Genomic DNA, 13,854 nt, shown 5'->3' with positions numbered 1-13,854 from the left:
AGATGGACATAACTAGCTCTCGTTGAAGAGAGAGTATGTAACAGAAGAAAATGAGGCATAATATGAGTATTAAAAACATCAAGAGGCAATTTTATAGATAGCTCAATAAAAAATAATCTTTAATATAGTTGTTAGATAACATGTATACTCTTATAGCTGGCAAACTACCTACTGTATTAAAGATGCTATAACCATGTTTCCTCTATGCACGCTGTCAGCAGCTCCGATACTAGTAGGGCCCAAGTTCTAGTGTCACAACGGTGTCTACATGGGACGGTGCATTTTATTTTTTATCACTATGTTATTTGATAGAATGATAAATTTGTTACTGGACTGCAGTTCATAGACCTAGATGTCAGGTTTGTCATTTTCAGCGGAAAATTGTTAAAATTAAATATTCCACGTCAGACAACTGCTCGGCCCGCTGCCTTGTCCCACCTTCTACTCCAAACGGATATCCACTAGGCACCCCAAATCCCCGACCCGAACTTGCCTCGCCGTCGCCTCCGCTTGGACTCGCCGCACTCGTCTTCCCCGACCTCCCAGATCCAAACCTCCACACTAAACCCCCCACCCCCACGCGCACTCATGAAACCCTAGTGACGCATCCAGATCTCCGCGTCCGGATCGCCACGCCACGCCGCCATGTCGAACCCTTTGCTGGAGTCACTCCCGGCGCCTCTCCGGTCGCTCCGTCTCAAGACGAAGCAGCAGGAGCTGCTGCTTCGCGTCTCGGCGCTGGCGCTCATCTACGTGCTCGCCTTCGCCATCCGGCTCTTCTCCGTCCTCCGATACGAGTCCATGATCCACGAGTTCGACCCCTACTTCAACTACCGCACCACGCTCTTCCTCTCCGAGCACGGCTTCAGCGAGTTCTGGAACTGGTTTGACTCCGAGAGCTGGTACCCGCTCGGCCGCGTCGTCGGGGGCACCCTCTTCCCGGGCCTCATGGTCACCGCCGCGCTGCTCCACCGCCTCCTCCGCGCGCTCTCCCTCGCCGTCCACATCCGCGAAGTCTGCGTCCTCACCGCACCCTTCTTCGCCGCCAACACCACGCTCGTCGCCTACGCCTTCGGACGCGAGATCTGGGACTCTGGGGCGGGGCTCGTCGCCGCAGCGCTTATCGCCGTCTGCCCGGGGTACATCTCCCGCTCCGTCGCGGGGTCCTACGACAACGAGGGCGTCGCCATCTTCGCACTGCTGCTCACCTTCTACCTGTTTGTGCGTGCCGTCAACACAGGGTCTCTCGCCTGGGCGCTCGCCTCGGCGTTCGGCTACTTCTACATGGTGTCAGCGTGGGGAGGATACGTGTTCATCATCAATCTTGTCCCGCTCTACGTGCTTGTTCTGCTCGTCACAGGGAGGTACTCGCAGAGGCTCTACGTAGCCTACAATTGCATGTACGTGCTTGGGATGCTACTCGCGATGCAGATCCGGTTCGTCGGATTCCAGCATGTACAGTCTGGGGAGCACATGGCCGCCATGGGAGTCTTCTTCCTGCTGCAGGTAGTTTTTAACTCATACTTTATTGTGGTCTACACTGAAGCAATCTGAGAACTGAGACCAAATGAACACCCTTTTGAAGGCTAACTGATCTTAGTAGATAGATAAAAACACTGGAATGATTAGATGGCTGACATAATAGAATAGTCAAACTTGACTTAAAAGGGTGAGTTCAAATTAAATGCCATCGCAGTTGCTTAGGTTTTTTACATCATTGAGCTGAGTGCGGCATATGTCAGGATTCGCTAATTTGGGAAAAATGCATTCAGAATACTGAAGCCTCTCAACATTATCAGATACTATTACCGTTTTAAATAGTGTTGTTTCTTATCCTTATTTCATATACCATACTTAACTGTCGATTCTATATCTGGTTAGTAAAGGCGAAATGGGCGATCTGTGATTATTGAATATGCCATCCATGTCACTAGCGTTGTGATGTTTACTGCCTTTCTTTATTCAACATTACGGAAAGCTTAGACGTCATGCTGGACTGTGGTTAGTAGGTTTTCTTCCTAATTTTCTGTTCTAGCTGAAGGTCTAAATGTACTTTCTTTAGATACAGCATGAATATACGAGAGCTACAATAATCCCTTTCCTTTTCCAGGTTTTCTTCTTCTTGGACTGGGTGAAATACCTGCTAAATGATGCCAGGCTATTCAAGTCATTCCTTCGAATTACCCTTACATGTGTGATTACTGTTGGCATCCTGGCTCTTGGAATTGGTACTGCATCTGGTTACATCTCCCCTTGGACAGGACGGTTTTACTCCCTTCTTGATCCAACCTATGCGAAGGACCATATACCAATCATCGCATCTGTTTCTGAGCATCAGCCGACAGCATGGTCTTCTTTCATGTTTGATTTCCACATCCTTCTTTTCCTGTTCCCCGCGGGCCTCTATTTCTGTTTCAAGCGCCTGTCAGATGCAACAATATTTATCATTATGTACGGCCTCACGAGTATGTACTTTGCTGGTGTGATGGTTCGGTTAATTCTTGTTGCAGCACCAGCTGTTTGCCTTATTAGTGCCATTGCTGCATCTGCTACAATAAAAAACCTGACCACTTTGATCCGGACAAAAAGCAAAAGTCCACAGACTGCTTCTGGAAAAACAAGTGGCTCAAAGGCAGCTGCAAAGGTATTTTTTATCTTTTATTTTTCTTCTATTTACCTGCTCTCTAAGCTATTTTACTATTATAGTGCAGTGGCAAAGCTAGAATAAGTACGTTCGTTATAAGATTGAAGTAAAACACAGGCACACAGATCTAAATAAAGCTGCACTTGACTGCTCGTACGATTTCCCATTAATATTTTACCTCCTTCATAAAAAAAATGGAAAACTATAATTCCTAATCTGGCATACCGGTAAAACTGATGGATATAAAAGGTTTCACTGGTTTCCCAGTTTTTCTAGCTAGAGCCCTCCCGAAGAAATGTGGTGCTTCCCTGCCGTTTTTGGTGGGGTTGTACTTTATTTAGGAGTTACAAGGCTGATGAAATATGTTTTTGGGGAAAAATTGTTTACTTCTACTATTCTTGCCACAATCAAATTCCTTTTTTTTTCAATGTGAATTGCTGAAGATTTTTTTTTTTTTTTTTTTGTGTTTTGAAATTTGTTTTAACTTTACTCTTTAACTGACTTGGGCTTTTTGTGTATACAGGGAGCAGTTGATCAATCTTTGCCATTCCAACATAATGCAGCTATTGCTCTACTTCTGGGTGCCTTTTACTTGCTCAGTAGGTATGCCATACACTGCACTTGGGTGACATCTGAGGCTTACTCTTCTCCGTCTATAGTTTTGGCCGCTAGGGGTCATAATGGTGGAAGAATCATCTTTGACGATTATCGTGAGGCATACTATTGGCTTCGTCAGAACACTCCTCCTGACGCTAAGATTATGTCTTGGTGGGACTATGGATACCAAATTACAGCCATGGGTAACAGAACTGTTATTGTTGATAACAACACATGGAATAACACACACATAGCTACTGTTGGACGTGCAATGTCATCTTATGAAGATGAAGCATATGAGATCATGCAGTCACTGGATGTGAACTACGTGCTTGTTGTATTTGGAGGTGTCACTGGGTATTCCTCAGATGACATTAATAAGTAAGTTCATCTACTTAACCATGAGTCAGTTTTCAATGCCTTAGGTTTAACGTGTTAACTGAACTGCAAACAAGTTTATCTTACTCTTGGTCCTGCGAGGAACAGTTTATCTTACTTGGCTGCTCTTTTCCAGGTTCTTATGGATGGTACGGATTGGTGGAGGCGTTTTTCCTGTAATCAAAGAGCCTGATTACCTTGTTAACGGGGAGTATCGTGTTGATAAGGGGGCAGCACCAAAAATGTTGAACTGCCTAATGTAAGTTTTTGATACATTTACAAGCCAATGACTTTTCTGTGTGGTAATGTTTTCATTCATTGCTTCATTTTCTGCCAAACTTTTTAGTGAAACTGAAAAGAAGTTTACCATGTGAAGCCTCTCTCACTCTTCCTTCCTCTCTGAAACTGCCATGTGAAACATTTTTTGTGAGACTAATTCCAACTAATTTCTGATGAATTTGAATAAAATTTTATCGTTTGAAACAATTTCCTTGGTCATTTTTACTACATTTAGTTCTTGGTCTCATTCCTGCTCAGTTGAATTTAGTTGATGCTTTTCACGAATATATACAACTTTACTGAGGTGCTTTATTAGTATGTCATTCAACCCTGGTGTTAAGTTGGTACAGCTGTAGTATCAGCAGCACTGCCCGAGTCAATGGGAAGATGTCACATCCGGTTTTAATACCAAACCGAATGTACACTAAATGTATGCTAGGATCAAGTTACATACACGTAGTGATGACATAAGTGAGTAGCAGCCACAATATTCATTATTACAACATTACTTTATTACATCAATGACACAAGGGTCTAAACGAAGATTACAAAGCAGTGGAAATAAACTTAGCACGGCGCCCCAACTCCACAGGCAATCGATCGAAAAGTCGTCTGCCTAGAACTCAGCTCCATCTTCTAGGAAGTCCTCGTAGTCTTCGCCTTCTGAGAAGCAACAAGATTATGGGAGAGAAAGCAAGCGTGAGTATATAGAATACTCAGCAAGTGTGGGAAAAATATGACATGTGGGCTAAAAGTCAAGATAGTCTTAAGTCAAGGGTTTATTTACATAAATACTATTTTAGTAGTAAAACATTTAGAAAAGCAATCCATTTTCAATGTGAATGAATCTTTAAGACATGAGCCAAGTTTTCGACCACCTTGCTACACATTCAAGGTTTCAACCACATCTAAACAAAACTAACTTGAATCACAGTTTCCACCACTGTGATCCACCAGATCCAACCCAAAACCAACCGACTAATCATGTGAGGAGTCCATGCCGCTCATGACAATGAGTACGACTGATATATTAGTTTTCACTCTGTAGAGGTTGTACACTTTACCTATAAGATGTGTCCTACTTCTTGCCAGTGTCAATCAAACACTTACATACTTTCAAGGTGTGCGACCAGGATTCCACTGCAAAGCCTTTCCAACGTCTCTCTCAGCATGTGACGATCTGCTGAGGTTTCCTTTTGCGTCTTACGGTTTCAGGAAGTACACCCTTCCATTCTCGTACCACCAAATAACCTTTACAATGCTGAAATGATATCGAATTACTTGGCTAGGCCCGTCCCATACTAGGCTTGTGGTTGTACTGTTTTCATGGGTGGTCGCTCCACGAACCGGTCCTTAATATGGTCTGGGTAAGACTGCCATCAACCCAACAACAGGGTAATAATCAATTATCCGAAAGCCAACAATTCTGTCTGGAACACATCCACAAGCCAACCAACATGCCAACTTGCCCAGATCCTACTTTCCAAGTCAAAACACTTTTATCAAAGTTCATCATTATTAACCAAAACATAATTGTCCTATGCTACCCATGAGTAAGCACAACTAAGCATTTTCTACCCAGAACATGACAACCAAACTACGGCTACAAGGAAGGTTATGAAAAACTAGTAAACCCTAACAATGTGATATCATGTTTGATGAGCATGCAATTTGTAAAACAAAACTTTATAAAAATAGGCGCAAAATGTTCAAGGACACATGCCTTCTCCGTTGAGTTGCTCGAAATCCTCGAAGTCTTGATCCTGGATGTTCTCGAACGCCTCCAGGACAAACTCCTCTACAAGCAAGCAAACAAGCACCACTAATAACAAACACTAAACAAAGTAAACACGTAAAGCAAACACTAGAACAAGCTAGAGCACAATTTTAGGAAGATTTGGGCGCAAGAACTGTCCAAATCGGAGCAACGATGCGAAAACTACGACTAAATGAATTTCTAAGTGACTAAAAACTATTTTTTCTAGAAGTAAACCTAATTTTTAAAAGGCCTAAATATTTATTTAAAATTTCATAGAATTATTTTATAGCATAAAACTGATGAAAACATTTTTATGAAATTTATTTGCATTTTTCTGGAAATAAAACTAATTTTATATGCATCGAAACAAATTTAAAGCTTTTATTTTATCAAAGAATACATTTTTAAACATTATCAGAAATAATATATATTTTCTAAACTATTTTCCAAAACAAAAACATTTATTCTAACCTTAAAACTATTTTTCAGAAATAAAACAGAATTAAGAACCTATTAAAAACATATTAAAACGTTTATATAAACCATTTTCTATTTTTTGGATTTTTTCTAATAAAGAAAAACCTAATTTTATAATATTTGAATTATCATGAATTATTTTTCTAAAGGAAAAATCGAGTTTATTGTGCAATCGCTGCCGTCATCGCTGATCGGGCTGCTGACTCGGCTCGTAAGTGCTGACCGGACTTGCCACGTAGGACAAAGACGCCTATGTGGCCGCACACGTGGCACGCTGACTAGGCCGAAGGCTAATTAAATCATGCGCGTCGATCTAAGAATGAACGGCTAAGATCCAATTACCGCGAAGAGGTAAGCACCATCTAATCTATGCCGCAAATCTAAGATCGAATGGTGAGAGGGTAGGGCTACATCAGCTCCGGCTCAGGAAGGCGTCGGTGGCTGCTTAGCACGGTGGGGGATGGCCGGAGAAGGGTGGTGACGCCGCTGCGATGCTCAGGAGTCGACGTAGAACGGTGGAGCGCGACCGGAAGGCGACGATGAACTCGTTTGACGGGTCGTGGCACATCGGGGAAGACCGGAGAGGCTCGGCGACGGCGGGCTTCAATGACGGACGTTCGGCAATGATGGAAGCTCGTTGTGGTGGCTGAAACTCGACGACGAATGGTCGTGGAGGACGAGATGCGGACAAAGAACTTCGGCGCACACTCGGACGACATCGGGGAGGCTTGGAGAGGCTCAACGATGACGGCGGGATGCAGTGAAGCTTCAGTGATGGCACAGGAGCTCACAGGTGGAGAAAACTCGATGATGTTTGAGGGCTTGGATGCGGTGGAGTGCAAAGAAGCTCGGCCGAGGGGTGAATCGAGGTTTTAAAGAGGGAGGAGGGTGAATCGGGCTGGACAGCGGGGATTGATGGCAACAATGGAAATTTGGGTTTGGTTTTCATACTCGTCCACTTTCCTTCACGATTGATCTCGTCTTGATGGCGGTCTTCAACGCGGGCTTTAGTTACCAAACAAACGTGGCCTCCTTCCTTTACTCGAGCGCGAAATCAACAGATTTCAAATGGGCGGGGCTATAAGACGGAGAGAGAGGATTCGGGAGGAGAGGGAAGGAGCTGATAGGCAGGACTCACAAGACAGAGAGAACACATAGAGAGATCAGAGGGAAGGGAAAAAACGGGCATGACAGAAGAGCTACCATTTCAATGTTTCAATAGAAGGAAGATATGTTTGATCTGATATCTGTAGTAGATGCATGATGCCCATGCCTGTATGATTATTAGATTTGTTCAAGAATATTAGTTTGTGAAAGCTGCCCTTTTAGCTATTCCGAATTTCATACGTCTGAAAAAACTCGATTTGTCGTGTTGTCAGTTTTTTCTAAATATGTGCTACAGTTATCCATTGTTGTTTTTCTGTGCTTTATCTCGTCCATTGTTTGGCAGGTACAAGCTTTGTTACTACCGATTTGGAGAACTTACCACGGAATACGGAAAACCTCCAGGGTATGGGACATCTTTACCATCAGTTATTGACCACTCTTGTGTATCTTAACAAGTCCAAGAGTACCTTACGGTCTAAAATGAAGATGCCAATACTTTCTTGAAGCATTTGAAAAATAATTGTATACAATTCATCCTGTAGGCATTGTTGACTCTTGTCATATAAGCTAGAAGCATATTTGCTTCTTATCACTTGCATATTGATGACAGGATTATTTTTCAGATGACTAGATACATTATAACTAACAGATATGAGCGTTGAACTCATGTTCTATTTTTTTTTTTTTGCAATGCAGATATGATCGAGTACGAGGAGTGGAGATTGGCAACAAAGACATAAAGCTTGAGTACTTGGAAGAGGCATTTACAACTTCAAACTGGATAGTGCGCATATACAAGGTCAAACCCCCGAAGAACAGGTCCTTAGGTTTCTAATCTGGTGAATTGTTTGGAGCTATTACCTCAGACTATTAAATTATTGTCAAAAATCTGAGAGGCTACAGGAGACAGGAGACAGTGCCCCTCTAATGTGGGCACTGCTGGTGAGACTGACTTTAGTAGCCCATAGTGTCAGTTCAGTTCAAAGTCAAGAATATCCGTCTTTCCCCTCATCATTCGGTTTAGATGTGATCGGTGTCATTGAGAACAAGCAGTTGTGACAACAGCGAGTACTTTTTGATCGTTAAGCATGTATTGACCGAACTTTGAAGGTTTTTGTAGGCACAATGGCTTATTTGAGTAGTAACTTGAGATTGTCTTTGATCAATATTGCAAGGCAATGAAAAATTTCGGCACTAAACACAAAATACGAACTGTTGGTTCTGTTCTCCCTTGTATGTGTTTAATCATCCCATGCAGGTGCAGATGGTGGACGCTGCCGGTCTTTATATACTAGAAATTCTGAAGGCTACATATGAGTCTATATTGTACTTGATAGAACCACTTGCTACTAATGCAAGGCTGGAAGTAACAACCCGCCATGCCAGTTCTTTAGCTGAAGATGATACTTGTCAGGTGACTTAGCTTGTATCTGCTGACAATTCGATGCAGCCCATGGTACAATAGTTATATATGCCGAAATTTCATTTGTGGACTATCCTGTTTGTACTCCCTCTCAACATGCACCTTCATTTCCTGATGTCCTCTTCCTTTCGCCCAAGCACTTGAATCAAGCCGGCAATGGCGGCACGTACCAAGTTTACCCAGGCCAATATGACCTTGAGTTGAAAGCTGTTCACGACCAGACGAGCAACGGCGCCGCCATCATACTCCTGATTGCCGCTGCATCCAGCTATGTAACCCACATCAGCAACGGCGTCGTCAGGTCGATGCTTACACTCTTCCTACCGCCGCCGCCGCCCGCCGCCGCTCCACGGCCTGCTTTTCGCCTGTGGTCCTGGCCTTGGGGAGCGGCGCTTCGCTTCATGTGAATGTTCCGTGGAGAAGCTGACAACAGCAGGTTCAGCTGTTGAAGTCCTTGATTTCTTACTGTCTGATTGCTGCGTGCAGCATTCAGATTTCAGACGGGTTCGTTCAGATTTCAAATCTTGATCTGTTCCCATGTTTTCATATCTGAACATTCTGCAAATAAGACTCATGGCATCTCTCAGCAATATATCAGAAGTGTCATCACAATAGTCCAAGACTAAAACAGGGGACAGAAATGGAGGGACATCTTTATAACAGAGAGAAAGGCAATAGCAAGGAATATCACAACGAATTGAATAGCAGCAGCTGCATCTGCGATGTTCAAATTCCATCACTGAAATTAATCACTCGATACGAGAGACTAAGACATAGCATTTACGAGTGCGGGCCTAAGCTAAAGAAATCTTGCTCAGGAAACAATGCTGTTGTTTTTTTATTCCAAAATATCTAGAATTGGAACAAGATATCTGAAATATACATGGCCTCATGGTCGATCTACATGATGCGCAACTACTGGTCCACAGACCTCTTGCCAATGACGAAGAAAAAAGGATACCAGGACAGTAAATTTAGTGTACTGAAGGAGAGAAAGTAAGAAACATATCGAACTGCTCCTTACATTGTCAAACAGCGAACTCTTGAAGAACACCAATGGCACGACCTGAGGCACTTTGGATTTTCAGCATTTGAGAGCGCGGAGTCGTCACTGCAGAGACGCCATCTTCTCAGCGGTCCCTTTTTGGTCCGCAGCATTTGGATCGCCTCCCCCTCCAACACCTCCTCGTCGTTCCTCTTTGCCGTGGACACCTCATCCGCACGTTGCTCCACCTGCTCCAGCTTACGCGCCGCTATCCTCCTCTTCGTCGCGGGTGCCCGACGCCGGCGCCGGCCCGCGCTCATCGCCTCCTTCACCAGATCTCGCTTCACCGAGGGGATGGATTGGACGGCCTCGGCTCTAAATGGATGGAAAATGTGTATGATGGTGAATGAGTTGCACAGTCACCGACATCCTACGTTTCCGGCAAGTTCATCTTGTGAATGCCGGTCCGTTTGCGGCCCTAGCTCAGCAACAACCAATACAGGACTTTTACAAAAGAGGGGAAATTGAGAACAATTCATACAGATAATTCGCATAAGAAAACCTCATTTGCAGGCACCTCGCACTCTCACAGTTCTTGTTCAAGAAGCTTTTGAGCATAAGGCAAACCAGCTTCAGATATCGTATCAGAAAGCTTGAAGCCTTTGTAACACTGGATTTTTAGAATTTATAACTTTTAAAAAAATTTCAAAATCATTGAATAACTTCACCAGCAAAATAGGTTTAAAATCTATATTCTTAATCAATCAATCAATATAATTTATTATTTTGTGTGCATTGCATGCTGAGTTTTATTAGGAGCCAAATAAATATATTAGAGTTCTTTTTCTTTTTCTTCCTCTCTAGTGTTTTGAGTGAAAAAGATTTTGAATTTTTTTTACAAAACCCAATAATGAATAAGTTAAGGATATTAATGTTTGAAATTCAAAATCTTTAAATTCATCATATATTCAATCCTCGATCATACTTGATCCATCTCCGGTTCAATTAAAATCTTATACAAATCCTTTTTTAAAGTCAATCTCTTTTATTTCTCAAATTATACCTAAATCTAATTCAAATTCCTTATCCACTCCAATTCTTGTTTAACCTTATTTTTCGTTTCTCTTAAATTTAGTACAAGCTCAATTCAAATTCAAACCCTATTTAAATTTCTCTGCAAAAGTTTCTTTTCTAAAACCATATATATATATATATATGCCTAAGGTGCCATTAGACTCAATCCTACCTAAGCACAAGCACTTGGCCAGCACACAAGTCATCTAGAAGGTTCAACATAACGGATCCACGAAATATACAAATTTTCGCTGAGTTCTGGACAACCTCATCTTACCATGAAATTTCAGAGTTCAAAACAGCCCTAAATGCAAATCTTGACAATACTAAAGTTTTATGTCTCGTCGAGAGCTTTGATTTGAACCTATATAAATACCCTTTTGGATAATGGAGCTAGGAGTTATGGCCCCCGAAATCAGTACTGCGCAGATAAGTCTGAGTTTAAACAGTTTATCTTATGGTGTATTTTTGGAAATTAAGATGGTATTTTCAGAAGTTCTAATGAATACTAAAGTTGTAGATCTTCGATTACTATAATTTAGAGTCCAAAAATATCCAATTTAGAGTTCAGATGATGGAGATATCATTCTCGAAATAAAGAGTTGCGAAAAAAAAATCCTAACCGACTCGAACTTGAACCCGATTCGTGTTCGGCTTGAACTCTACCTCAACCAGCTGCCCCTAGCCCTATAAATAGGAGTTGCACGCCCTCTCTTACACCTATTCCACGCCCTCAAACCCTAGACGCCGTCGCTGCCCTATCCGTGTGCCGTCGTTCGCCGCCGCCGCCACCCATGATACGCTACCTCGTTGTCTTCTCCGCGAATCCCCCTTCCTCGACCATCGAAGCAAGGTGAGGGCCCCTTCTTCTCCTCCCTTACTATTATTTTACCATCATATTAAGTCCCTGAAAGTGCATCTAGACCCCCTAAATGGGTTTTGGCTTATTGATGACAAAACGATTAAGGAACTAATATGTTTATCGAAGCTATGAACATATTTTAGTCTCAATTATGAAGACTCATGACGATTGATGCCCCTCAAAAAGAAAAGAGAAGCGGTGTAGAGTACTCAATAGGATTTAAATTGTTCTATCTTTGAAATTGAGTCTATGTTAGCCGTACTATTAAGAGGGTTGCAATTGTTTAATTTCATGGTGTCTCAATGCTCAAAATAACATATTAGAATCAATAGTTGAGAGACACATTCACCCACAGACACCCAAAAAAATAGGCAGTGTGTATTGAGTCCAGAGTCTCTGGTATTCACCGGATACTTTGTTACTCAGTGTTTAGATCGGAGTCTCCGAGAAAGACTCCGCCAGAAGAGCATCGGTTCCGAATATTTTTAATTATCTGGAGTCTCCGGTGTTCACCGGATACTCCGGTAGTTGGTGAATTTTTGGCCGGAGTCTCCGAGAGAGACTCCATCAAGGGTGCCTCGGTTAAGCTTTTATTTTTAATAGAAAAAGATCGGAATATCCGGTGTTCATCGGATACTCCGGAAAGAAAAAGTTTTTGGCCAGAGTCTCCGAGAGAGACTCCGTCAAGGATGCCTCGGTTAGCATTTAATTTAAATGACCGAAGTCTCCGGTGTTCACCGGATACTATGTTACCTGGAGAGGCCGGAGAGTCCGGCAAGTCTTCGGACTATTTCTTCGTGGTGACTAAGTCTGGCCCGGAGACTCCGGTGTTCACCGGAGACTCCGGGCAGTTCAACAAAACCGTAACGGCTAGTTTTGACATCGTTCTGAGCCCGTTTTGGATTTCAGGCCGGAGACTCCAGTGTTCACCGGATACTCCAGGGTAGGTATGTTAGAACAGTAACAGCTAGTTTTTTAGGGTGAGCTATATATACCCCCACACCCCCTAGCATTTATTGCTTGCTATTGCTGCTGAGCTCCATTTTCACCAAGCTTCCCAAGAGTGTTTAAAAGCCCTCCAAACATCTCTAGTGCTTAGTTTTGCGCCAAATTTGAGAGATTGTGTTTGGAATTGAATTTGAGTCATTGAGCATTGAGTTCATCATCGAGCATACATTGTGATCATTTCTCTTGGAGCCTTGTGCTCCTAGACGGCAAGGCGTTGCCCGTAGAACATCCAATCATGGTGGAGTGCCACGGGAAGTTTGTAATCGACATCGACTTGAGTAAGAAAATCTAGCTTGATCTTTGTGGTCGCTAGAAAAGGATAGGGTTAGAAAAGATCCGGCTCTTTGTGAGCTCCTCAACGGAGACGTAGGCCCTTCTTTGTGAGGTGGATGAACTCCGGGATAATTTCTTGTCTCGTCACTTGTGCAAGTTTTACTAGTTGTGTAGTTTTGGGATTTTTCCCATATAATTAGTTTTTGTGATCATCTTGTTATTAACTCTTGTTGTTTAAGCATTGTACTGATAATAGAACCAGTGTTATCTTTTAGTCCTTAGTTATACTGGCTTAGCTTCAGTTGTTCTCGAGATCCTGTATAGTGGTCTCCGGGCGACACACCGCTAGCGTGTGTTAAGTGTTTGCGCAACACCGCTACAAGAAAATTACGACTCGTGGGGAAAGCTAGATAACCTCTGCAGAGTGTACAATCTGATATATCAACCGTACTCACGGTCATGAGAGACTTGGATCCTCACATGATTAGTTAGTTTAGTTTAGTTGTTTTTGTTGGTTAAACTGTGAAGGGTAAATATCAGTGAATGGTTATTAGTTACCTGTGATGGATATCAAGTTTGTTGGTTTGAAAATCTGATATGGAATTCAAGTAGTTGAAAAATAAGTGGAAATATTTCTAGGACTTGAAAGTTTCTGATAGTTCACATAGATAAATAGATTACTTGATAGCATAGTTAGCTTTTATACAAATTTATCTGTTATAATCTATTCCTTTAATCAAGCTTACATATCATATATTTTTCACACTTCCTGAACACGTCATGTACTTACACTTACTATTTTTCTCTATATCATACGACATATGTGATGATGCTCAGTGAGTAAAGATATTAAAGATTATCAAGACAAGATTATAACATTTTAGACGCGTGTCTCTCGATCGGTTACATACGGTATTGTTGGACACTAGTACTTCTATTCTGCTGCAGATATCTTCGTAGAAGATAATATATGTCAATTAATGTAAGA

General features: G+C 42.3%; 1 protein-coding gene across 2 annotated transcripts; it reads left to right on the top strand.

The window, feature by feature from the left end:
* The first annotated feature begins 463 nt into the window (after positions 1–463).
* LOC133888064 (dolichyl-diphosphooligosaccharide--protein glycosyltransferase subunit STT3B) lies at positions 464–8,427 on the top strand. 2 transcript variants are annotated; one of them, XR_009903699.1, is made up of 7 exons: positions 464–1,506; positions 2,111–2,644; positions 3,168–3,622; positions 3,756–3,878; positions 7,585–7,644; positions 7,938–8,276; positions 8,311–8,427. XR_009903699.1 is itself a non-coding variant. In XM_062328171.1 (6 exons), exons 1-6 carry the CDS (start codon positions 646–648, stop codon positions 8,074–8,076), a joined length of 2,172 nt encoding a protein of 723 aa, XP_062184155.1. In that variant the 5' UTR covers positions 464–645; the 3' UTR covers positions 8,077–8,427. The 2 variants fall into 2 exon arrangements, 1 of the variants encoding a protein (XP_062184155.1); XM_062328171.1 differs by having other exon boundaries at positions 7,938–8,427.
* Positions 8,428–13,854: the final 5,427 nt, after the last annotated feature.

The sequence above is a fragment of the Phragmites australis genome, chromosome 13 (assembly GCF_958298935.1).
Source record: "Phragmites australis chromosome 13, lpPhrAust1.1, whole genome shotgun sequence".
In the NCBI taxonomy this organism is placed as follows: domain Eukaryota; kingdom Viridiplantae; phylum Streptophyta; class Magnoliopsida; order Poales; family Poaceae; genus Phragmites; species Phragmites australis.
This window is presented reverse-complemented; position numbering and strand designations above follow the sequence as displayed.